General features: G+C 43.4%; 1 protein-coding gene across 1 annotated transcript in view; it reads left to right on the top strand.

Annotated features, from left to right (window-relative positions):
- Positions 1-7,317: 7,317 nt before the first annotated feature.
- The window catches only part of tbc1d8b (TBC1 domain family member 8B), a 68,722-nt gene continuing 50,300 nt past the window's right edge, over positions 7,318-25,739 (top strand). The window contains exons 1-3 of the mRNA XM_033030263.1: positions 7,318-7,449; positions 18,461-18,571; positions 24,561-24,679. Coding sequence (XP_032886154.1) covers positions 7,323-7,449; positions 18,461-18,571; positions 24,561-24,679 — 357 coding nt within the window. The 5' untranslated portion in view covers positions 7,318-7,322. The remainder of the gene's footprint in view (positions 7,450-18,460; positions 18,572-24,560; positions 24,680-25,739) is intronic.

Genomic DNA, 25,739 nt, shown 5'->3' with positions numbered 1-25,739 from the left:
GCAAGGGCTAGCAAAATTGGGAGAATTCAATGTTCATGCCCGCTGGACGCAGACTAGCCAGGCGGAATATGAGGTGTTGTTCCTCCAATTTCCGGTGTTGCTTACTCTGGCAATGGAGGAGACCCAGGACAGAGAGGTCGGATTGGGAATGGGAGGGGGAGTTGAAGTGCTGAGCCACCGGGAGTTCAGGTAGGTTCTTGCGGACTGGATAGATTGGATAGACTTGGATGTGTTTTGGATTGTTTTCTCTGGAACGTCGGAGGTTGAAGTGTGATGATAGAAGTATCTAAAATGATGAGACGCGTAGATGGGGTAGACAGTCAGAACCCTTTCTCCAGGTTAGAAATGTCCAATGCTGGAGGGCATAGCTAGACACGTGGTGGGAGAAGGTTTAATGGAGATGAATGAGGCAAGTTTTTTTTACACAGAGTGTAGTCAGAGCCTGGACTGCATTGCCAGGGGTGGTGGTGGAGGCTGATACAATAGTGGTGTTTGACAGGCTTTTAGATAGGCACATGGATATGCAGGGAATGGTTGGATATGAATCATGTGCAGGCAGATAAGATCAGTTTAACTTGGCTTCATGTTCAGCGCAAACATTGTGGGCCGAGGCTGTACTGTTCTATCAGTCGGAAGAAGGGTCTTGACCTGAAATGTCACCCATTCCTTCTCTCCAGAGATGCTGCCTGTTACTCCAGCATTTTGTGTCTATCTTCGATTTAAACCAGCATCTGCAGTTATTTCCTACACACATTGTACTGTTCTATGTTTTATAGGGTGATATATATATATATGGAAAAAACTGCCAGAGGAAGTAGTTGATACAGGTACAATAATAAGATTATCAATAATAAGTCCTGTTATCCGTACACTGTAGATGGCTTGATTGTAATCACGTGTTGTCTATTGTCTATTGTCTTTCCGCTGACTGGATAGCACGCAACTAAAAAGCTTTCACTGTATCTTGCTACATGTGACATTAAACAAAACTAAGAAATTTGAATAGGTACATAGATAAGAAAGGTTCAGAGGGATATGGGTAAAACGTAGGCAAGTAGATGGCCATCATGGACAGTAAAGGCGTGTTGGACTGAAGGGCCTGGATCCCTGCTGTGTGACTCTATGACTAATGTGGGAGCCACAAAGCAAAAGCACAATTAATAATTGACTAACCAGGAAATGGCACAGGGATCAGTTTAGTTTAGTTTTGTTGAGATCTGGCATGGAAACAGGCCCTGGGGCCTACCGAGACAATTTACAGAAGCCCATTAACCTACCAACCAGTACGTATATGGGGCGTGGGAGAAAACACATGCGGTCACAGGGAGAACGTACAAACTTCGTACAGGCAGCACCCGTAGTCAGGATTGAATGCGGTCTCTGGTGCTGCAAGGCAGCAATTCTATGGCTGTCCCTCATAGGGAACTAGAATCTTTATGTGTTGATTTGATTTGCACACGGGGTTATATATCTGCTACTTAATATAGGAAGTTTCAATCTTGCAACCCCAACATCCTCAAAGTTTGGTTAAAGTAGCTCTGATGACCCCTGTGCTGAGGTAACATCAGGACTATGCTACGTGTTATTTCATTGAATGACTACTTGTCTCCATCTTGTGGCCCAGAGAGGAATATACTTTGCTAGTCACGCTTTCTTTCTTCTATCTCGCATTCATAAGTTCATAAGTTCTAGGAGCAGGATTAGGCCATTCACCACATCAAGTCTACTCCGCCATTCAATCATGGCTGATCTATCTTTCCTTCTCAACCCCATTCTCCTGCCTTCTCCCCATAACCCCCGACACCCTTACTAATCACAAATCTGTCAATCTCCGCCTTAATAATATCCAATGACTTGGCCTCCACAACCTTCTGTGGCAAATAATTCCACAGATTCACCACCCTCGGACTGAAGAAATTCCTCCATCTTCTTTCTAAAGGTACGTCCTTTTATTCTTGAGGCTATGTCATTCTAATGTTGTGCAAAGCACAAAGTGATGGATGAACTCAGCGGGTCAGGTAATGGACAGGCGATGTTTCGGGTCAGGATCCTTCTTCAGACTGATTGAACTGGTTTTAACAATTCTTCCACCGTCTGGAATTTTAGATTTCTTCTGTTGCTCCTTCAGCACTTCCCCTAAAGCCACATTGTGCTATTCTCTGGTCTTTACCACCATCTCACAGCTGGCTTCACCACTCACTTGTGCCACTGCTGGCTTCCACTCTGTCACTGATGCCCCCCCATCCTTCCCATTGTTCTCCCTGCCTCATCATCATTTTTCTACAAATAAAGGCCTATCATATCTCTGAAGATGCGTCCCGACCTGAGTCGCCACCCATCCAGTCTGAAGAAGGGTCCTAACCTGGAATATCACCTATCAGTCTGAAGAAGGGTCCAGATCCAAAACGTCGCCCAACCACATTCTCCAGAGATGCTGCCTGACCTGCCGAGTTACTCCAGCACTTTGTGTCTATTTTTGGTATAATCCAACATCTGCAGTTATTTGCTTCTACAACAGCTTAACTTTTCCTCTTTTCTAGGTTATCTGCCACAGTGATCCAAAGTAAAGTATATGGTTTTCCACCATGATGTCCATTTTATGGGAGATCAGAGGCTCAGTCAATTGTATTTGTCCCACTGTACGCTATTTCAGTCAAAACAGTCTGCTCACCCACTCTCCGTACATGTTACCTCATTCAGTTAGGATGACACCTAGCACGAGGCATCTAATTTCGGCACAACAGTTTCGCAACCAACTCGTATGACCACCATGTGTCTATCCACCATCTCTATCTTATTCAGATACTGTAGGATAGGCAGTAATCTAAACTAACAGAAAAAGACACAAAGTGCTGGAGTAACTCAGCCTGTTAGAAGATGGAGAACATGGACAGATGACGTATCGGGTTGGGACCCTTCTTCAGACGTTGGTACTACCTGACTCACTGATTTATTACAGCATTTTGGGTGTTTTTTTAAGTAAACCATCTACAGTTCACAATGTCTAACAGAGTGCTTTGATCAACTTAAAATAAAACTTACTGAGAGTATTCCCTGGAGTGTACGTAATGCTAACCCTAAAAACCCACAAGTTAAACCAGTTCTGCCCAGCTCCACACAAAATATTTGCATCAACAACATAAAGACTGGTCACATGCTGCAAGTTTAATTTGGAGACACACCCAGGATTACACATTATATGTGTTACAGGGGCAATTAGAAAGTCAAATGAAACTGACTCTGGCATCAATTAGTGCAGCTCTTGAACCAACCTTCTGTAATTCATAAGAGACAGTCTAAATTAGTGTTCAAAAGGACGCAAAGTGCTGGAGTAACTCAGCAGGTCAGGCAACATCTCTGGAAAACAATGGCGACATTTGGGTCAAAACCCTTGTTCATACTCTGTTAGTGCTCCTTTTGGTTTACTCCAATTCCCCCCCCCCCCCCCAAAAATTGTTTCAGCTGCATCATTTATCTTCCCTGCAATATCCATACTGATTGAAGTGCTTTCTAAATTGCAGAGGGAATATGCTATGCTATGATTTAATGGTGTGTAATATCAGCAGATTTGCACACCAATTTGAGTCATCTGTACCATTGACTCACATTATTAAAGCAATTACACCACTTCATTCAATTTACTTTTGGGGAACTGTTTGATAAATCTGATGATGTCTCAAATCTAAAAGACCTTTGGACAGGTACATGGATAGGAAAGGTTTAGACGGATATGGGCCAAATGTGGGAAGGAAAGTTGGGTCAAAGGGCCTGTTTCCATGCTGTATAAATGTGACTGTCATAGATACATAGAAAATAGGTGCAGGAGTAGGCCATTTGGCCCTTCGAGCCCGCACCGCCATTCAATATGATCATGGCTGACTCAGTATCCCGTACCTGCCTTCTCTCCATACCCCCTGATCCCTTTAGCCACAAGGGCCACATCTAACTCCCTCTTAAATATAGCCAATGAACTGGCCTCAACTACCTTCAGTGGCAGAGAGTTCCAGTCATGCGGTGTACAGCTATTTGTTCATAAAATCTTGAGAAGTAGAAGCAAGAATATGCCAATGGGTCTCTCTGTCCAACTCCTTCAGTTATGAGAGGACATTTGAGCTCAGCGCCATTTTCCAGCTATTAACCTACATCCCTTGATTCCCTTTATATCGCTACTTGCACATACATAACATCGAAGTCGCCAGATCCTTTTGGGCAGAGAATTTCAAATAATCACTATTCTTGAGATAAAAAAGATTCTTGAATAGTTAATTTCTGAGCTATGCTTAACAGATCTAGTGAAAACTGCAGGTGATGTTCATGGAGAACAGGATAGTCACAGGATGATATTGATCAGTTGATAAAATAGGCAGATCAATGTGAGATGGAATGTAATCCTGGTTTGTGCAAGGTGAAGCACTTTTGAAGGACTAATAAGGGTAGGACATGAACAATGACTGATAGGGCCCTAGGGAATTAAGAGGAACAGAAGAACCTCTGTGCCCAGATCCAAGGATTCTTCAAGGTGTACTGTAGCATACATAGATAAGCAGATGATATAATGAATATAGAATCATACCTACAAGTCAAGTCAAGAGAGTTTATTGTCATGTGTCCCACATCGGACAATGAAATTCTTGCTTGCTGCAGCACAACAGAATATTGTAAGCAAATATACAGAACAGTTCAGTTCAATATACACATAAATAAGTAGATAAAGTGCAATAGGGTGTTACAGTTCAGAGTCTGTTTGTTGGCGAGTTTAACAGTCTGATGGCTGTGGGGAAGAAGCTGTCCCTGAACCTGGATGTAACAGATTTCAGGCTCCTGTACCTTCTGCCCGATGGTAGCGGAGAGATGAGTGCGTGGCCAGGATGGTGTGGGTCCTTGATGATGTTGGCTGCCTTTTTGAGGCAGCAAGTGCGATAGATCCCTTCGATGGTGGGGAGGTCGGAGCCGATGATGGACTGGGCAGTGGTTACAGCTTTCTGCATCCTTTTCCTTTCCTGGACCCTTTACGTTGCCGAACCAAGCCACGATGCAACCAGTCAGCATGCTCTCTACTGTGCACCTGTAGATGTTCTGAAGTAGAAATTAACTGGTGTGCCGAATACAAGAGCAGAAAGATTATGGTCTTTATAAAACATCAGTTAACCCACAGCTGAGGTTGTGTAGAGTTACAATGTGGAAAGAAACACGTTGGCCCATCAAATGTGGACACAAAATGCTGGAGTAACTCAGCGGGTCAGGCAGCATCTCTGGAGAGAAGGATTGGGTGACGTTTTGAGTCGAGACCCTTCTTCAGACTGAAAACTGTTTAGTTTAGTTTAGTTTATTTTCATGTGTACCGAGATACAGTGAGAAGCTTTTGTTGCGTGCTATCCAGTCAGCAGAAAAACAATACATGATTACAATTGAGCCATTTACTGAACAATGAAATTCTTACTCACAGCAACAGGAACAGCTTATCAGACTATTAAACACAACAAACTCCAAATAAGCTCTGAACTACTTAGACTTGGGGGTCTGAACAAGGGTCTCGACCTGAAACGTCACCCATTCCTTCTCTCCATAGATGCTGCCTTTCCCGCTGAGTTACTCCAGCATTTTCTGTCTACCTTCGATTTAAACCAGCATCTGCAGTTCTTTCCTATACACTTCGATCCATCAAGTCCAAGCTGGCCAGCGATCACCCGTAGACTATGGACAATTTTACAGAAGCCAATTAATTTGCAAACCTGCATGTTTTTGGTATGTTGGAGGAAACCGAAGCACCCAGAGAAAACCTGCGTGGTCACATTGGAACGTACAAACTCCAGACAGATAGAGTCAGGATTGAATCCGGGTTTCTGGCGCTGTATGGTCAGGGGGTGGAGTAGGGTCGGGGAGGATTAGGTCAGGGGGGGGGGGGGGGAGTTGGGGAGGAGGGTCGTGTTGGGTGCCAGGGTGGGGGGGGGGGGGGAACCAGTGCCGGTGCAGCACAGTCAGTGACTCTGGGTGGGCGGAGAGACAAGACTGTCCCCAACTCTGTTGCTGGACGTTGCTGAGTTTTCGTCCCCGGCCCCGCTCCACCCAGCCCCGCTCCGCCCGGCCCCGTGTGTGGGCGCTGCCAACCCACAGCCCGTGACTGTGCGGCCGCACAGACGGAGACAGGGCGGAGGCGGCCGTGGCCGGACAGCGCTGACCCCCGGGGTGCTGTCCCGAGGGATGTGCTCCTTCGACTGCTTACACCTTGCTCTGGTTCAGAGCAAAGATTAGTAGAGCGCCCAGTCACCCTCCACAATTATTTACAGCGCAAAATTGATCATTTTGGCAGTTTTTAACAGGTAAGAAAGTATGCGTTTTGCGTATTAACAGTGTATGCTGGAAGCTGCATGTCCTCCAGATGGATTGAGCTGCTCTGTGCGTTACGCCCTTTGACCTGATGACCTTACGTGCAACCCCCTATATGTGTGTGTCTATATATATACACACACACACACACACATACTCACACACATATATATACATAAACATGTACACACTGAACTTTTTTTCTCGTTTATATTATTGTTTACAGAGTAATATGTTTACACATTCTGTTGTGCTGCTGTAAGTAAGAATTTCATTGGTCAGTCTGGGACATATGACAATAAAACACTTGAAAAATCCTTGTAACTTTTTAGTTTAGTTTAGTTTAGAAATAAGCGCGGAAACAGGCCCTTCGACCCACGGGTCCGCGCCGACCAGCCATCCCCGCACATTAACTCTATCCTACACACACCAGGGACAATTTTTACACTTATAACAAGCCAATTAGCCAAGTACGTCTTTGGAGTGTGGGAGGAAACTGAAGATCTCGGAGAAAACTCACGCAGGGAGAACATGCAAACTCCGTATAGACAGCACCCGTAGCCGGGATCGAACCCGGGACTCCGGCACTGCAGGCAGGGGAATATTAAATACAAATCTCCCACGCCTTGGGGCAAGAATGATTTTGCACTGACAGCCCATTTGACTGGTTTTGACCAGGGGCCGCTGGGATTTGTAGTTCGCTAAATGCGGCGGGGAATCAGGCGTGGAAAAACCTGGCGCGGGGGGTGACTACAACTCCCGGGATGCTCCGCGGCGGGGCGTGGCATCGCGGCGGGGCGTGGCATCACGTCACGTCACATCACACGGGCGCCGGCTTGTCGACGTGGGCACTGGGCGGGCGGGTGGGTGACAGGTGGGAGCATGCAGTGAGGTGAGGTGGCGGTGCTGGTTGCCCCTCGTCCCCCTCAGCTCACCTCTTCTCCCGGAGTCTCTCTCTCTCTCTCTCTACCCCCCCCCACCCCGCCTCCTCCAACATGTGGCTGAAACCCGAGGAGGTGCTGCTGAAGAACGCGCTGAAGCTGTGGCTGACGGAGAAAGACCACAAGTACTTCGTCTTGCAGCGGCGCAGGGGCTACGGCGAAGGAGGCGGCGGACTAACGGGTAAAGTTGCTGGAGGCGGCGGGACAGCGAGTGCGCACCACCGGCCGCTGGGGGGCGCCGCGGCGGGAGGACCTTTCACCCCAATGACACTGGGCACTGAAAGTTTGACAGCAGCAAAACTATGCATTTATTTATCTTTCAGTTACTTGTTCATCTCCCAATTTCTTGTTTATCTCTCACTTTTCCTTGCTTGTTTACTATCTGCCTGCAGTGAATTCAACAGTAATCTCTACATTCACTTATCTGACAATGCTTGTTTAACATTAATATTTTAAATTTTTGACTATTTTGCATGTGATCATTTAATTACCAGCCATTTATTTAAATATTCTATCAGTCATTTGTCTGTTTTAAAATTTGTCATTTATTTTCAGGCTATTTGCCAGTGTTCATTGGGTAAAACACAAAGTGTTGGAGTATCTTAGCAGGTCAGGTAGCATCCTGGAAGGTCAGGTCGCATCTGTGGAAGGAATCGAAAGGCAACGTTTCGGATTGGGACCCTCTTAGTTGCCATTGTTCACTTCTTTAGTTATTGGGAACATCTCATCTTTGGTTCAGATAGTGGTACTATTTGCATTTGATATTGGAGGCGACAAAGATCTTGGCTGATGTATCGGGGTAACATCGCACAGCTTAGAGTTTAGTGATTCTACATGGAAACGGGCCATTCGGACCACCGAGTCTACGTCAACCATCGATCACCCGTTCACACTAGTACTATGTTATGTTACTTTTGCATCCACTCCCTACACAATTTTACACAACGCAATTAACCTAAACCCGCATGTCTATGGATGTGGGAGGAACCGGAGGAAACCCATCCAGTCACAGGAAGAACTTGCAAACCCGAGTCACTGCTGCTGTGAAGTGCCAGCTGTACCACTCTTTGAAGATGTTGACTTTAACATTAATTCCCCACATCATTACGATGTTATCCTAACAAAGAACCGTGGTTTAATTTCTGATGCCTTGGCTATTATTTGAACCTCTGTAAGAATCACAAAAGTGGATTACGTGGCTATTTTTGAAGCACAGGTTGTGGGAGATGGAAGGAACCACAGATGCTGGAATCTTGTGCAAAACACCAAGTGCTGGGGTAACAGAGGGTCAGGCTGCATCTGAGGAGGGAATGTACAGGTTTGTGGGTGTTTGCAGTGCAAAAATTGATTTGTTCTTTCCTGTACACTTGATCTGGCCTGCACACTCCAACTCATTTCAGTGCTGAAGATGAATGAAAAAGGAAGCCAGCGGAGAACAGCGTTATAGTGGGTGCCACATAGCAAGGATTTATTTCATGTTGTCTGTGTGACAGCTTGAGCTTCTTCCTCAAACTTTGAAGGTTCATTTTACAGCACGGTCTGTGGTTTCTTCTGAATATTGAGCATGCTGTCAAGGACCCAGATTAGCATGCTGTAGTTTTCCACTTCAGATTCAGATTCAGATTCAACTTTATTGTCATTCTTGGGCTGCTTCTACTGCTCCAATAATGGAATCAATATATCTATCCCTCCCTCTCTCCCTCTCTCCCTCCCTCCCACTCTCTCCCTCCCTCCCTCCCTCTCTCTCTCCCTCCCTGCCCCCCCTCCCTCCCCTCCTCCCCCTCTCCTCCCCTCCTCTCCCCCTCCCTCTCCCCCTCCCTCCCCTCCCTCTCCCCTACCCCCTCCCTCTCCTTCCCTATCCCTCCTTCCCTCTCCCCTCGCCCTCCTTCCCTCCTTCCTTCCCTCTCCTTCCTTCCCTCTCCCTCCCCCTCCTTCCCTCTCCCTGACCCTCTCTCCCTTTCTCCCTCTCTCCCTCCCTCCCTCCATCCCTCTCTCTCCCAGCTGCAATCACGTTTCAGGAAATGTGGCTTCATGATGCAAATTTGGTAATGTTATGCAGAGGGCAAGGATGGCTAATATGAAGTAATATGTTGCTAAGGTTAAAATGCACTAATTTCAATGCAGCTTCTCTGTTGTAGAGATTATGGTTGGCTAGGTCATATTATGTTCACCGATCAATAGAGAGTGATTATGCATAGACTGATTGTGGTGTGATTGGTAAAAACTTTAGGCGTAACTATAGTGCTATACTCGGCAGTTAGATTGAACTTTAGTTTACGTGCGGTAAGCCAGTGATTGATTAATGTTACAATTGAATCCTTCTGTTTTCTATATTCCCACAAGAGTTTCATGCTTTCGATCTACCCTGATGGCTGATGTCATCTCCCTGGCCTTATACTCATCCCTGGAGCACCTAAATAAGGACACCTACATGTAGGATGGAATTGCAGATTCTGGTTTACACCGAAGATAGACACAAAATGTTGGAGCATCTCTGGATAGAAGGCTGGATGATGTTTCGGGTCGAGACCTTCTTCAGACTGAGGGGTGAATTTTCTGGTCGTAACCCTTCAGACTGAGCTCAATCTGAAGAAGGGTTTTGACCCGGAATATCCCCCATTCCTTCTATCCAGAGATGTTGCCTGTCCTTCTGAGTTACTCCAGCATTTTGTGTCTATTATAGGACATCTACGTCAGACTCCTAATCATAGAATATAGCTCTGCTTTCAGTTCCATTATCCCATCCAAGCTCATTTCCAAACTCGTGGGACTTGGAGTCAGCACTCACCTCTGACCAACAGCCATGATCACAATCAGCAAGGAAATGTGACAAATACGATAATCCTCAAAACTGGTGCCCTGTAGAGGTCTCTTCTACACTCGTTATACACTCATGACTGTGCAGCCAAATACCAATCCAACTCAATTTTCAAATTCGGAGCTGAAACCACCATAGTGGATATTGAGGGAGTGCAGCGTAGGTTCACGAAGTTAATTCCCGGGATGGCGGGACTGTCATATGTTGATAGAATGGAGCGGCTGGGCTTGTATACTCTGGAATTTAGAAGGATGAGAGGGGATCATATTGAGACATATAAGATTATTAAGGGATTGGACAAGCTAGAGGCAGGAAACATGTTCCCGATGTTGGGGGAGTCCAGAGTCTGGGGCCACAGTTTAAGAATAAGGGGTAGACCATTTAGAATGGAGATGAGGAAAACTTTTTCACCCAGAGAGTTGTGAATCTGTGGAATTCTCTGCTTTAGAAGGCAGTGGAGGCCAATTCTCTGGATGCTTTCAAGAGAGAGTTAGATAGAGCTCTTAAAGATAGCGGAGTTAGGGGATATGGTGAGAAGGCAGGATCGGGGTACTGAATGTGGATGATCAGCCATGATCACAGTGAATGGCGGTGCTGGCTCAAAGGGCTGAATGGCCTACTCCTGCACCTATTGTCTATATCAAATAATGATGAGGCAGAGTACAGAAAGGGGATTGAGAACCTTGCAACCTGGCATCAAGACAACAACCTCTCCCTCAATGCCAACAAGACAAAGGAGATTGTAATTGACTACAGGAAGTGAAGCGGTACACATACATTGATAGTGCCAAAATACAGATGATTGAAAACTTCAAGTTCTAAGGAATAAATATCACCAGCAATTTGTCCTGGACCAGCCACATTGAAACAATGGCCAACCAAGGCACAGCAATGCCTCTACTTTCTTAGAAGGCTCAGGAAGTTTTGCATGTCTGCAACAAATCCACACCAACTTTTACAGATGCGCTGCAGAAAGCATATTATCGGGATGCATCACTGCATGGTTTGGGAACAGACGAGTTACTCCAGCAGTTTGTGTCTATCTATGGTTTGGGAACAGCTCCACCCAAGACCCCAAGAAATTGTCGAGGGTTGTGATTGTAGCCCAGACCATCACGCAAATCAACCTCCCTTCTATTGACTCCATTTATACTTCACGCTGCCTCGGCAAGGCTAGTACCCTGGCCACTCCCTCTTCTCTCCTCTCCCATCAGGCAAGAGGTGCAGAAGTTTGAAAACGCACACCGCCAGAATTAGGGACGGTTTTGTCCCATCTGTGATCAGGCGACTGAACCGTCCTCTTGCTAGCTAGAATGTGGTCCTGACCTCTCATCTACCTCATTGGAGACCTTCAAACTATCTTTTATCGGACTTTATCTTACACTAAATGTTATACCCTTTATACTGTATCTACACTATGGACGGCTTGATTGTAATCATGTATAGTCCTTTCGTTGGCTGGATAGCACGCAACAAAAAGTTTTTCACTATACCTCGGTATGCATGACAATAATAAACTAAACTACCCGACAGAGTGTTTTATAATTTAACATGCCAATGCTAATATTGCCTCATTTTAAAGAGCCCCAGCCTCTTCAATCTACTTTTGCTTGTGCACTAATAATTCTTTTAAATCTTTTAAACTTCGTCTATTGTTTCAATATCTTTTATATACTATGCAAATTACGAGCTGAAACTTTTGGAACAAGGGAGGGGCATATGTATATTGAACGAGGGGAACTGAGAAGCAGCTTCGTACTCTGAATCGACGTGTTTGTTTTTGCATTGTGTTTTAATATTGTTGGATTGTAGCTGTTTGGCACCTGTTCAGGCAGTATTGTCCAATAGATAGTTAAAGTAGTTGATGTGAATTGTTTCAAACAACATAAATGCCTGAGGTCAGCAATATGTGAACCTGAAATAGAAAAAAAGAAAATGCTGGAAATATTCTGCAGGGCAGGCTACATCTGGGGGAAGAGAAGCAAGTCTCTTCTCACAGACGTGGCCTGATCTGATGAATATTCTTGGTAGTTTCTTTTCTTTATTTCAGATATTGGATATTGAGGGATATAGATTTACATTTGCTATACAGAGCATTAAAAGATTAATTTTACTGCAAGTATGTGTCAAAATAATTACACAGCTCGTGTAAAGTTTTGTCACCTGTTACTTGCTTTTTCCAACTCTCCTATTTTATAAAATCGACCTCTTTTACATTGTCATAGTTTAGAAATGTACTGCAAGATATCACAGAAGGTGTCATATGTTCTACTGCATTTGTCGTGGCTCTCTGAAGAGTTATTTACTCCTCTTTCCCTATTAAATTTTTGATTGAAAGATGCAGCCTGGAAACATGTCCTTTGGCCCACTGATCATCGATTATCCGTTCACACTAGTTCTATGTTTTCCCACATTCGCATCCATTCCAAGGTAATTTTACAGAGGCCAATTAAACTACAATCCGGAAGCATTTGGGAGGTGTGTGGAAACCAGAAGCCCATGCGGTCACCGGTAGAATTTGCAAACAGATAGCACCTGAGCTCTACAGCTGCACCTCTGTGCCGTCCTATTTTCCTGCAATGGTATTTGCTCTTCGAGATATTTGTGCTTCTTCCTTTTGAAGGTTGTTGGATGGCTATTGAATGGGAACACTTCAAAGAAATTTGGTGTCATTTTGTAAAATCACAGTAATTAATTCAAGACACTGTAAGTTCCACCTGCCTGTGTTTGCCCCAGGCACGTGCCGTGAGTAATTACTCAGTGTAGGCAGTCAGTCGGTTTTAAATGCGCAGATTGTTCTCCTCTCCGTAAAAATAAAAAATAAAAATAAAGAAAGTAACAATTCAATTTGCCCAAGGCTTCCAAATCTACTTCATTCTGAATTACTGAATGGGTGGGGGGTGGAGGGTGACGGCAGGTGGAGAGATGGTGGGGAAAAACGGGAGCACACCGGGACAAGTTGAATCAGTTGTGATCTTATTGAATGACAATACTAGCTCAAGGGACCAATTTGGGGAAGAGTTTCTTTCACAGCATGCAGGGCGTCTGGCCAGGGGTAAAGTTGCAGGGAGGACAGGAGCGTTGAGAAGGAGGAGGTTGGGGATGATGCCAGTAACTCACTGCTGCCGCGGCTCTCCGGGCGCGCAGCCACCGCATTGTGGCCGGGGAGGGAAGTAGCTCGGGTGGCTGCGAGCGCTTTCTGCTGGCCTGCTCACCTCTGGCAGTGCTCTCCGTCTAAACAGTGAGGGAGGGGACCAGCTCAAGAGCAAAGATCATAGAGCGGAGCGGGTCAGCGGGCAATGGATAACAGGACAGCGGGCAGTGGACACTCCTGTGTCAGCGCGAACAAGGGACCAATTGAGGTTATTCGCACTGACACATGGAAGAAGCTCCACCGCCCGCTGTCCTGTTATTCATCGCCCGCTGACCCGCTCTTGAGCTGGTTCCTGGCATGATTCCCGACCCCCTCCTTCTCAACGCTCCTGCCCTCCCGCAACTTTACCCCTAGCCAGACTCCCCACACGCTGTGAAAGAAACTCTTCCCCAAATTGGTCCCTTGAACTAGTATTGTTCCCGCCCCCCCCAGCGGCGCTGCGCATGGGCAGTAGGCTGCTGCACATGCACAGTACACAGTCCATGGTACAAAGGCAGAATTTCAGCTGCCTTCAGCTGCCCTTGTCGTGAAGCCTTGAAGCAGCGTCGATGGCACGTGGGCTGCACAGACTTTTGCGTATTACTGTGTACTGTGCATGAAAGGCACGGATAATTATGCCTACCTAAGAGATCGATCTCTTAAGTAGGCATAATTCTCCCGTGCCTTTACTATTTATATTTAATAATTATCATTTTATAATTTTAATCAGGGTAAGCAGTGCCTACCTTGCCCACCCTGACAGCACATGCCTGGTTTGCCCGTATCCCCCTGAATGTTTCCTATCCATTATTCTGGATTTATTGCAGAAAAACACTTGCATTAATGTTGTCTTATGTGGCATGAGGCCTCATGTTTGCAGCTGACGCATCCACTTGAAGGAATTTTTTAAATGTTGTCACTGAGATAGGAAAGACAGCACTAAATATGGACAGATCGTTATCCTCCAAAGATCATTGTGATGACAATATAATTCGCCTTCAATAATGTTGGCTGAGGGTAAATATTTTATCAAATCTCAAGAGCTTCAAAAATCCTTTTTGACATAGTACGTGGAATCTTTTGTGTGGATTAAGACGACAGCAGGGCACTCTGCCAATATTAAACTATTAATGCAAAACAAAATACTTGACTCCATTACGGTGCCCAGTGGTAGAGTTGCTCCCTTACAGTGCCAGAGAGCCGGGTTAGATCCTGACTATGGGTGCTGTCTGTACGGAGTTTGTACGTTCTCCCCTTGACCTCATTGGTGTTCCCCAGATGCTCTGGTTCCTTCCACACTCCAAAGATGTATAGGTTTGTGGGTTAATTGACTTTGGTAAAAATTGAAACTTGTTGTGTGTGTGTGTGGGGGGTGGGGGGGGGGGTGGTGTGTGTGTGTGTGGGGGGGGGGGGGGGGGGTGTGTGAGTGTGTGTGAGTTAGTTGATCGCTGGCCTGTTTCCGCACTGTCAACTAAAAACTCAACTAATACTACACTAAACTAATACTAGAATCATCATGTAAATGTATACAAAATGACACTGAGCAGGATTCTTTTTTGTACATCTTCATTTATCATTATTTTAATCCTTTTGGTCTGGAGAGAGATATTGTTACTTCAATACTGTGCTACAATCAAAGCACTGTCATTATTACAATCTGGAAATAATCTCTTTTTGTTTGTAAAGTAAACTGGATATCAACTGTTCTGACTTTTATCTGATAATTTGTTTGAAGTGCAGCAGAAATGCCAAATGTTTGAATGAAGAAGATTCTACTTGGATTAAGAATTTATTTTAACTCTGGGTATTAGGATGTGGAATTTCTGGACGTGTGGGTCTTGCAATGCAGAGGGCATATAATAAATGCAGCTTCTGAATAGTTGGCAATTGTTGATTTACAGAAATTATTTAAAGTCTTCTAAAACCTAGTTTAATACAATACAATACAATACAATACAATTTATTGTCATTTGAGCCTCAGTGAGGCTCAAACGAAATTCTGTTTCCACAGCCATACAAACAAAGACAATTCCTAGACATACACACAATTTAGTTCACACAAACATCCATCACAGTGGACCCACTGTGATGGAAGGCAAAGTCTTTTCTCTTCACTTACATATGGTTGTCGTTGCTTTGAAGAGATTGACTAATGATCTAAAAGCTGTATAAGATAAATCTTTCTTATGCAAAGTCTGGCTGGCATCGTAAGGCCGAAGGTGTTAGTTTTTAGGAGGGAACAGGATAAATACGCGAAGAAGGAAATGAAATGGCAGGAATATAACACGAGAGCTAAGGAGAGGGCTGCTGTTCAAAGGAGCTAGCCAAGAAGTAGATAGAGCCAGAGAATCGGGTTCGATCCTGACGTCGGGTGCTGTCTGCGTGGAGTTTGCACATTATCCCTGTGACTGCGCGAGTTTCCTCCGGGTGTCTCCCATATCACCATAGCCGTGTGGGTTTGTAGGTTAATTGGCATCTGTAAATTGCCGTGTTTGTGTGCGCGTGCGGGGAGTGGATGAGAAAATGGGATAACATAGAATTAGATCGATGGCTGCGTGGCCTCGCCGGGTTTTGGCTGTTTCTATGCTCTATTACTAAACTAAACTAAACTAAGCTATAACTGGTCACATCAGTTATTTCTTAAAGTTTGCATATTTAAAACTAAGAGTCTTTTCCTGCTTTTTGTGCAGGAATGTTGGCGTATTTTCATTTAATCTTTACCTTGGTGTTATCCAGTTGCTGTGGCTGGAATATTTTAGATGGTTTGTCAACTTCTCTCTAATTCAGAGTCTCTCAAATAACCTCTGGACCCTGTTTCTGTTCTTTATTTATTGAATACTTGTCCTGGAAATTTCTGTGATGGTTGATGCCCTTGGGAGACCCTGGCCTGAAATCAGAAAAAACTGAAAGGCATAACTAGGAAAAAATTTTGATTAATATGTGATGAATGTGTCTAGATTCTTTCATTTCTGTACCATTTAGGTGTGCACCACAAATCTCTTCGATCAAAATGAAAAAGAAAGCATTCAGTTAAACAACTTGGAAGCAGGCCATACAGACCCATTATCCATGCCAATGAAAATGCCGATCTAAGCTAGTCCCATTTGCCAGCGTTTGACACCTATCACTGTGAACCTTCCTATCCATGTACCTGTCCAAGTGTCTTTTAAACATTGTAATTATACTTGCCTCTATCACCTCCTCTGGCAGCTTATTCTGTACACCTAGCAAGGTGTGTGTGACAAAACTTCCCCTCCGGTCCCCTTTAAATTTCTTCCCTCTCACAAACCTACACCCTCTAGTTTTAGACACCCCGACTGTGGGAAAAGGACTGTGTATCTATGACTCCTCATAATTTTATAAGTTTCTACAAGGTCATTATTATGCCTCCTTTGCTCCAGCCTATAGAATCTCTCATCACTACTCAAGCTCTTCAGTCCAGGCAATGTCCTTGTGAATCTTTTCTGCACCCCTTCTTGCTGAATGACATCCCTCCAGTTTTAATATCCAGCTGATGATACGACTTGAGTTATGATATAACCATCAAGCAGCAACAGCTGTATAACAGTGGCATATGAGACTGCAGATGCTGAAATCTATATCAAAAAAGAAGAGCAGCTGGAGCAACTCGCAAGGCCAGCATCAGTGGAAGGAAACGGGCAGGCAACCTTTTGCGTCGAGACCCTTCATCGTGATTGCAGGAGTACAGAGGAGCTCGTCAGTATGAAGAGATGGGGGAGGGATTGGGCAAGAGCTAATAAACGAGAGGTGAATATAGGTGAGGAGGGAGTAATTGGTAGTTAATATGTTTAAGAAGGAACTGCAGATGCTGGAAAATCGAAGGTAGACAAAAGTGCTGGAGAATCTCAGCGGGTGCGGCAGCATCTATGGAGCGAAGGAAATGGGCAACGTTTCGGGCTGAAAGTTTGAAGAAGGGTTTCAGCCCGAAACGTTCCCTATTTCCTTTGCTCTATAGATGCTGCCACACCCGCTGAGTTTCTCCAGCACTTTTGTCTACCATTGGTAGTTAATAGGTGGGAGAAGGAAGAATGGCGATAGCATCAGAGACGGGGAGATGATAAATGGAGAACGATAGGCTATCGATCCTGGAATCTGATAGAAACAGATGGTGAAGATTGGAACTGAATGAGGGTTAGCGACAGATTGGATCAACAGAGGGGTGAGCTGTGGCGTGGGGGGAGGGGGGTGGATTCAGTGAGAGGAGTGTGTGGAGAGGGAGAAAAGAAATGGGATGTACACAAAAATGCTGGAGAAACTCATGGGATGATTGGGGTGTCTGGTGGTGGGGGGGGAGGGGTAAGTTGGAAAAGGGTGTGTATGAGAGGACCAGAGTAGATGGGAGGAGAGAGATAGAGGGGGGTGAAGTTTTTAGTTTCGTTTATTATTGTCACGTGAAAAGCTTATTTTTGTTGTGTGCTATCCAGTCAGCGAAAATGATTACATGATTATACTCCAGCCGTCCACGGTGTACAGATACAAGGTAAAGGGTATTACCTTTAGTGCAAGATAAAGCCTGAAGAATACTTGATATTGAAGAATTCAAAGTTCACGACGTCAGGTTGTAGACCACCCATGCAGAATATAAAGAGCTGTTGCTCTAGTTTGCCTCAGCCTGGAAGAGACCAATGGCAGATTGGGCAAGGTGGGAACGAGAGGGGAAGGGGAAATTAAAATGCTGGCAACCAGGAGATGGATGGCTACTCATACAAGTGGTCACTTTGTCCACGTTTGGCCTCACCGGTGTAGAGAAGACCGCAGTTTGGAAGAGGTGCAGGTGACTCTATCTCACCTGGAAGACTGTTTAGGTTCCTGGATGGTGGTAATGGAAGAAGTGTAAGGATTAGTTTTATTTAATTAAATGATGTTTGTTCTTTCCTTTGGTGCTTTAACTGTGAAAGGATTCAATTGTTCATTCTGAAGATGCATTATCTTTATCACTTTGTTTGTTTTTAAAACCAAAATGAAAATGTAGTGGGACAAAAGTAATAAATTGAATTGTATTTTGCTGATTGGTGTTGTCTTAGTGTTTGCTGCAATCTAATGTCGTTGTTCAGAGAACGTTTTTATTTGGGTGTCTTTATTTTTATGTCTCAAATCCAGTTTAAAACTACATTTTCAAATATGCATTGAAATAATTTAATTGCCACACAACCATGATTAAATATATAAGTAGCTAAGTGTTCAGGTTGAAATTATTGTGTCTGTTTTTGGTTTCTCTAGGCCTCCTTGTTGGAACACTTGACACTGTGTTTGATTCAACTTCCAAAGTAGCTCCATATCGCATTCTACACCAGATACCAGAATCCCAAATCTATTGGTCCATAGCTTGTGGTAAGTCACAGTATTACTTTCCAATTGGAAACTGCAACTGATCATCTTTAATTATCAATTGATTGGGATTTACAGAATTTGGTTAGTTGAAGACATATTAATACATTGAGTAACCCAAAATAATGGAATGGCAAAGCTCCATTTAAAAAAATATTAAGCAATTCGTTTTTCCTTTCAAGATACCGACCTGCAATTTACGATAAGAACAGTGAGTAAAATAGAGCTTTGTAAAAAAAAAATCTCAATTCAGTTTTTTCCCCAATTATTTTATATTTGCTAATTGAAGTGGTTTCTTATTTACCATAACAAAACCTCTTATAATTTTGAACCCTTTATTAAATTTTTCTTCTGCTTACAAAAGACTGAACAAAATACAAAATGAAAGCCTTTCACGAAAATAGCAAAACAGTGTTACAGCCAGCATTTATCACCATTTGATTAGTTGAAAGATACGGCATCAGCTGATAGGGACAAGATTAGCGTTACATTTTCTTAAACACTGGATTCCCGACCTGCCTGCTGTTGCAAAATCGTTGACTCCCTCCCTCCACATTTCTACCACCCATTTCCCCAATCTCCATCTGTGATAGCCAACATGGGAGTGATAGCCTACTTTCCTTGCATAAAGCAGTCCAGCACTGAAAAAGGCCCTTTGGCCCATCATGTCTGTGCCAGCCATGATGTGCCAGCCATGATGCCAATGTAACAAATACCATCTGCCTGCACTTGACCCGTATCCCTTTGTTCCCTGCGTATTTGTGTGCCTCTCACACTCTGCCATCATGTTGACATATTCAGGGACGCATGGTGGTACAGCGGTAGAGGTGCTGCCTCTCAGTGCCAGAATACCGGGTTTGATCCTGACTATGGGTGCTGACTGTACGGAGTTTGTACGTTCTCCCCGTGACCTGCGTGGGTTTCTTTTGGGATCTCCAGTTTCCTCCCACACTCCAAAGACGTACAGGTTTGTAGGTTAATTGGCTTGGTATAATTGTAAATTGTCCCAAGTGTGTCCACTAGGATAGTGTTAGTGTAAGGAGATCGCTGGTTGGCACGGAGTCGGTGGGCCGAAGGGCTTGCTTCCATGCTGGATCTCTAAACTAAACAAAAATTATCGCCTCCCCTGACAGTGCATTTCAGACACCCTTGCACCTTTAAATTTCCCCCACCTTAAATCTATTTCCTCTTGCATTTGACATTTCCGTTCTTGGAGAAAGAGTCTGACTGTTCATCTTATAATTTTATACAATTCTATCAGGTCCCCCCTCAGCCTCCAATGCTGTGCGGTAAAAAACAATTTAAGTTTGTTCAACCTCTCCTTTTGGTTCAATCCAGGCACCATCCTCATGAATCTATTCTTCACACTTCCCAAAGCCTCCACATCCCTCTGTGGAGTGGCATTGAGAACAATATCAATGTGGCCTAATCAAAGTTTCATATGGCTTTAACATGACATGCTAACTTTTATACTCGATGCCCCAATCGAGGCAAGTATGCTGGATGCTTTCTTTGCCACCTATCTACTTTTGTTGCCACTTTCAGGGAGCTGTGGAACTGCACCCAATGTTTCAACAATGCTCAAAGTTCCCTGGCATTTACTGTCCACTTTGCTCTTGAATTTGACCTCTCAAAATGCATCACTTTGCATGTGTCCATGTGCTTCACCAGAATAAACTACATCTGCTATTTTTCCCCACTTTTCCAGCCATGTCGATTGATAATATTTCTCAATATCCACAACTCCACCAATTTTAGATTCATCTACAAACTTGCTTAGCTAAGCACCTACAATTTCTTCCAAATCAACTGGGTATATATTAAAAGCAATAGGCAGAACACCACTGGCCAATGAATTTCATTCAGATGAATGCTCTTCCACCACTTCCCTCTGTTGTCTTTGAACAATCCAATATTTTCCAATTCACCCCTGATTCCATGAAGCTTGACCTTCCGGATCAGCTGACCACGAGGGACCTCGTCAAATGCTTTGCTTAACTCTGAAGACAATATTCACTGTCCTACTCTCATCAACCTCACCTTCTCCTCTTCAGAATACCCTGACTGTATGGAACAAAGCTTGCTTTAAGATCAAGCTGTCATGCAAAGTATCAGGAGGCGAGAACATCTGGGGGAGCTGGGAGGGGGGGATATTGGAGAGAGGGAATGTTTGAAGGTTAGATCATCTGTTCTGCTGAGAAGTGGTAGCCCCCTGGGGAAGACACAAAGGAGCGATGGAGGAGAGAGGGGAGATTAAGGCTCGCCTACCTGCTCAGCTCAGCAGCGGGAATAGGAGGACACAACCTCCATATAGAATTGAGGCGAGGAATTTCTTCAGCGAGCGGGTGGTGAATCTGTAGAATTCATTGTCACAGATGGTAGTGGAGGTCAAGTCATTGGTTATTTATAAAGTGGAGATTGATGGGTTCTTGATGAGCAAGGGCATCAGTTACGGGGCAAAGGCAGGAGAATGGGGTTGAGGGAAAGATAGATCAGCCATGATCGAATGGTGTATATGATGGGTGAACAGCCTAATCCTGCTCACATGTCTTATGGTCTTAACTCCTAGGTGACGAAGAGGGAATTAGATTGTATATATTAGATTGTATATTCCTCACCTTCTTGCCTATGGGCTGTGAACCCCAGATCTTCCAACAATCAGGGATGTCCATTGCCTGATTTATATTGTATGGGCCTGCAGGCGGTTTCGTGCACACAGGACATAGAATTGGCTAAATTCAAATGCTCACTATTCTCAGTGGCAGCTCCCCCACAACTCGGTACTTTGCACTACAGTATAGATCACACTCCAGGTGCAGGAGCACAAACATTTGCATGCACTGAGCAAGCGTTTTAAAGATGGAGCAGCCATCCTTCAAATAATGGCTCTTTTCAGATGGATGTAAATGATCTCCAGGCACTGAGATAAGTACCTGGGAGTGCTCTTTGCTGTGCCAGCTAATGTTAATCAGTAAATTACCTGGTCACTGTCATATAAGATTTTGTACCAATAATTGTATTACTTGATTATGTTCCTTTTGTTTTGATTAGCTTTTAGTGTCCTGTGAAATGTTCAATATTAAAACCCAGTAATATTGGGAAATAGTTTGGAAGTTCTGCACAGCGTTCTATCGTAATGGATTTAGGCACAATCTGCTGAATGTCTGCATTCAGTAATTGTGCAAATCAGTGTTAAGACTTTATTGACAGAACGTTCACTATTTGAGCATTCAAAATAGTAATCCTAGTTACAATTTAATATTTGTGTTAACTGAATGTAGAGGTTTTGCATTATCAAAATGTTGTTTTCATAAAGAGATTGAAAGTAATGTGGCATTTGGCATCAGGTGGATTCTCAGAGTGTGTAGAGTTTGACTCAACTGCCCCAACTGAATCATCTTTCTCAATTGAAAAGCTGTTTGGATCAGCAAATGTGTTACTGCTGACTGCCAACCATCTGTCTCTATAAATGTGGTCATGTATATATTGTGTTCTTGCTCTCTGCAAATCAGCCTCTTTAACTATGTTATTTTATCTTTTTGGAGAGAGAGTTTAATATTGATCTTTTATTGCCATTCATTATAGTTAATGAAATAAGAATTAGCAATATTCGTTCAGACTTTTAGTGGATGATGGGTTGAGCAGAACTAGAGATAAAATTGCAATGTTTATGGTGGAATTTCAGTGAAACATATAGTATATAATTTATTTGTCTCTTATTCGAACAAACTGGGGAAAACACCTGTATAATTTTTTTTTGTCTTTGGCAAAATAATTTGAGATGCATCACTTAATTGTGAATTAGAGAAAATCAAACTTGCATGCATAACAGAAGATTTGTACAATAAAGTGTATGGGCTCAAGTATATTTTCCCCACAACTGTTAACTATTTGTTATATTATCAGTAAATATGAAACAATATCGTGCTTTAGTCTGCTATGCTATAATTTGGCTCTACTTTAGTTTAGAGACACAGTGCGGAAGCAGGCCCTTCGGCTCACCGAGTCCGCGCCGACCAGCGATCACCCCGTACACTATCACTATCTTACACACTAGAGAAATTTACAGAAAGCCAATTTACCTATAAACCTGTACGCCTTTGGACTGTGGGAGGAAACCGGAGCACCCGGGGAAAACCCATGCGATCGCAGGGATAACATACAAACTCCATACAGACAGCACCCGGGGAAAACCCATGCGATCGCAGGGATAACATACAAACTCCATACAGACAGCACCCGTAGTCAGGATCGAACCCGGGTCTCTGGTGCTGTAAGGCAGTATCTCCCCTGCTGCGCCACTGTGCCGCCCCACTTCTTCCATTGATGGCCGAATCTTAGTTACTTTCAGCAATGATCTCTAGACATGACTATGTGGTATTCCCACATAAGAGGCATCTAAGAATAGTGCATATCGAATAGAAATAAATGCAAAGGTTTGGAATAGGCACAAATATCAGATATTTAAGAAAATAAAGAGAGGGAGAAATAATAAAATATCAACTGCAAATCTGTTAAACTCAAGCTGAATACAAATGTTTCCTTAGGCTGCATGAAATTCACTTAATATTCATTAAGCAGGCATTAGGTAGTGCTCTCAGTATAAGATTACAATACTTTTGATTTTATGCCAAATTATTCTAATGCAGTTTTTATTATGTCTATTTCAGTTATTGTGTTTTATTTTAGTGAAACAAAATTTTGCTAATTTTCACCCATTGCCTGTCCAGTGTAAACCTGTGTCCGTTCAAAGATTAAATGTAAACTGTGTGGCTGAATTATAACAGGAAATACATTCATGCATTGCATTCATACAAGCATTCATACAGTCATGCATTGCATTCATACAAGCCCACCATGTCCGTTTCGTCCAGCAATCTCCCCCGTACACTTGCACTATCCTACACACTAGGGACAATTTATAATTTTTACTGAAGACGATTAACCTACAAACTTGTACATCTTTGGAGTATGGGAGGAAACTGGAGCACCTGGGGGAAACCCAGGTGGTTACAGGGAGAACATACAAACTCTGTACAAACAGCGCCCCTTGTCAGGATCAAACCAGGGTGTATGGCGCTGTAAGGCAGCAACTCTACCGCTGCACCATTGTGCCACCCTGTAGGTTTGTTGATTAACCTTACTTTTGTCTAGTAGCTTAAGGTTTTTCTCAAAGATTTCAAAAATACGCATTTCTTTCTGTACAGAAAATGAGAATTGTGACTTAGTTGCAACACTATCGTTTAATGAAGCAGCAGCCAAAATGCTTGGAGTCAGTCATAGAGTCATACAATATGGAATCAGGCCCTTTGGCCCATCTTGCTCACACGGACCAACATGGCCCATGTTGGTGGATCCCACTTGTCTGTGTTTGACCCTTATCCCTCTAAACCTGTCAGATCCATGTACCTATTTACCTCTTAAATGTTGCAATACTACCTGCCTCAACTACCTCCCTTGGCAGCTCATTCCATATGTCCACCACTGTTTGTATGAAAATATAACACCTCTGATTCCTATAAGATATTTCCCCCTTCACCTTAAAACTGCCTTCTGGTTCCCTATTCCCTTACTCTAAAGCTAGAGACTCAGTGTGTCTACTCGATTTGTTTATCTTGTGAATTTATACATCCCTATAAGATCACGCATCAACCTCCTGTACTCCAGGGAATAGTCTCCAATTGTAAGATGATTTGATAATCAATTAGGGAATGTGACCAATTCCTTAATTTCTCAGCTAAACAGCCTTTGGATGATAAATGTTTGGTCCCTATTGTGCCAGCTGTTCACATGCTCTAGGATATGACCAGAAAGGAGGTTTAGGCATGTCTATTTTTGAATATTTGAGTGCTGCCTAAGGAACTTTATTTGCTCTAGTAACCTGAAGGGATTCCCATTTGATTGGCATTGGTTGTTTAAAATGGATAAGCATGTTTAGTCATGGTCTTTAAACATTTCTAATGGATTTTTAAAAATAATTTGTCTAAACCAGGAGTCAGTAGTGAAGAAATAAACAAACATTGGGAATGGCTGGAACAAAATGTGATGCAGATACTTTCTGTATTCGATAGTAATGAGGATATTACCAGCTTCGTTCAGGGTAAAGTACGGGTAAGAGTAGATTTCTCTACACACACACAGTTCTATTTTGCCCATTTGTTTTTCTTTCTTTCCTGTTCTGTTTCTTTCCTAGTTTGTTGTTGTGCATTGAGTATGAAGAGTTCAACAACAATAGGGAAACAAATTGCAGCTCTATTATTTAAATTAAAAGATGACAAATCGTCCTATACCTCAACCATATAATTTGTATAATGTAAAGATTATTTGAACTGTACCACAGGGGTGACCAAGTTGATTTTTGAATCATACGGCACAGAAGGAAGCCATTTTGCCCACTGTCTGAAGAAAGGTCCCGACCCGAAACGTCACCTATCTATACTCTCTAGAGATGCTGGCTGACCCGCTGAGTTACTCCAGCATTTTGTGTTCTTTTGCCCATTGCCTCGACAGTCTAAAGTTTAGACTCAAAACTAAAAGAATGTCTATTAAGCCTTTTTGTCTTGCTCCTTTCCCATAAGCATGCAGTCTTTTTTTAAAATCTGGTTCCCATCTGTAAGTTACTACATTCACCACTCTTTTAGCCAATACATTCCAAATTCCTCCTTGCATCTTAACATTTTTTTTCTCTCTCATGCTACTCTTGTTTTGTATAAATCATTGTTAGTATCTGCTCTCTGGTATTTCTTGCACTGCTGTCTTCAAGCACCCCCCGTCTTTCTCATCGTCTACATTTTTAAAATGTTCAATTTAAACACACTTTCTCTTTCTCTCTTTTTTCTCTTCCTCTCTTTCTCTCTGCAGTCCCTCATTTTTTTGTATTGTATTTGCCTGCCCATTGCACCAATGTCCTTTAGAATGGTTAGCTGAAGCAGCAGTGAGTCCTGGCACTGAACCTTGGAGAACTGTACAATTCCACCCTCTCATACTTTTCACTTTGCTGATGTTGTTTCCATGCTGTGGTTTGAAGGTTGCATAGCTTGAACAATTTGCTCCTAAGTTTCCAGATAACATTTTGCAGCACCTTAAAACAATGGAATCGAGCTAGTGGAGATCCATGAATGGAAAAAGTGATTAGAATGGTTAATAAACCACTTTGATGTTTTGCTACCAT

The sequence above is a fragment of the Amblyraja radiata genome, chromosome 12 (assembly GCF_010909765.2).
Source record: "Amblyraja radiata isolate CabotCenter1 chromosome 12, sAmbRad1.1.pri, whole genome shotgun sequence".
Lineage (NCBI taxonomy): Eukaryota > Metazoa > Chordata > Chondrichthyes > Rajiformes > Rajidae > Amblyraja > Amblyraja radiata.
Note: the sequence above shows the minus strand (reverse complement) of the source record. Positions and strands in the feature narration are given on the sequence as shown.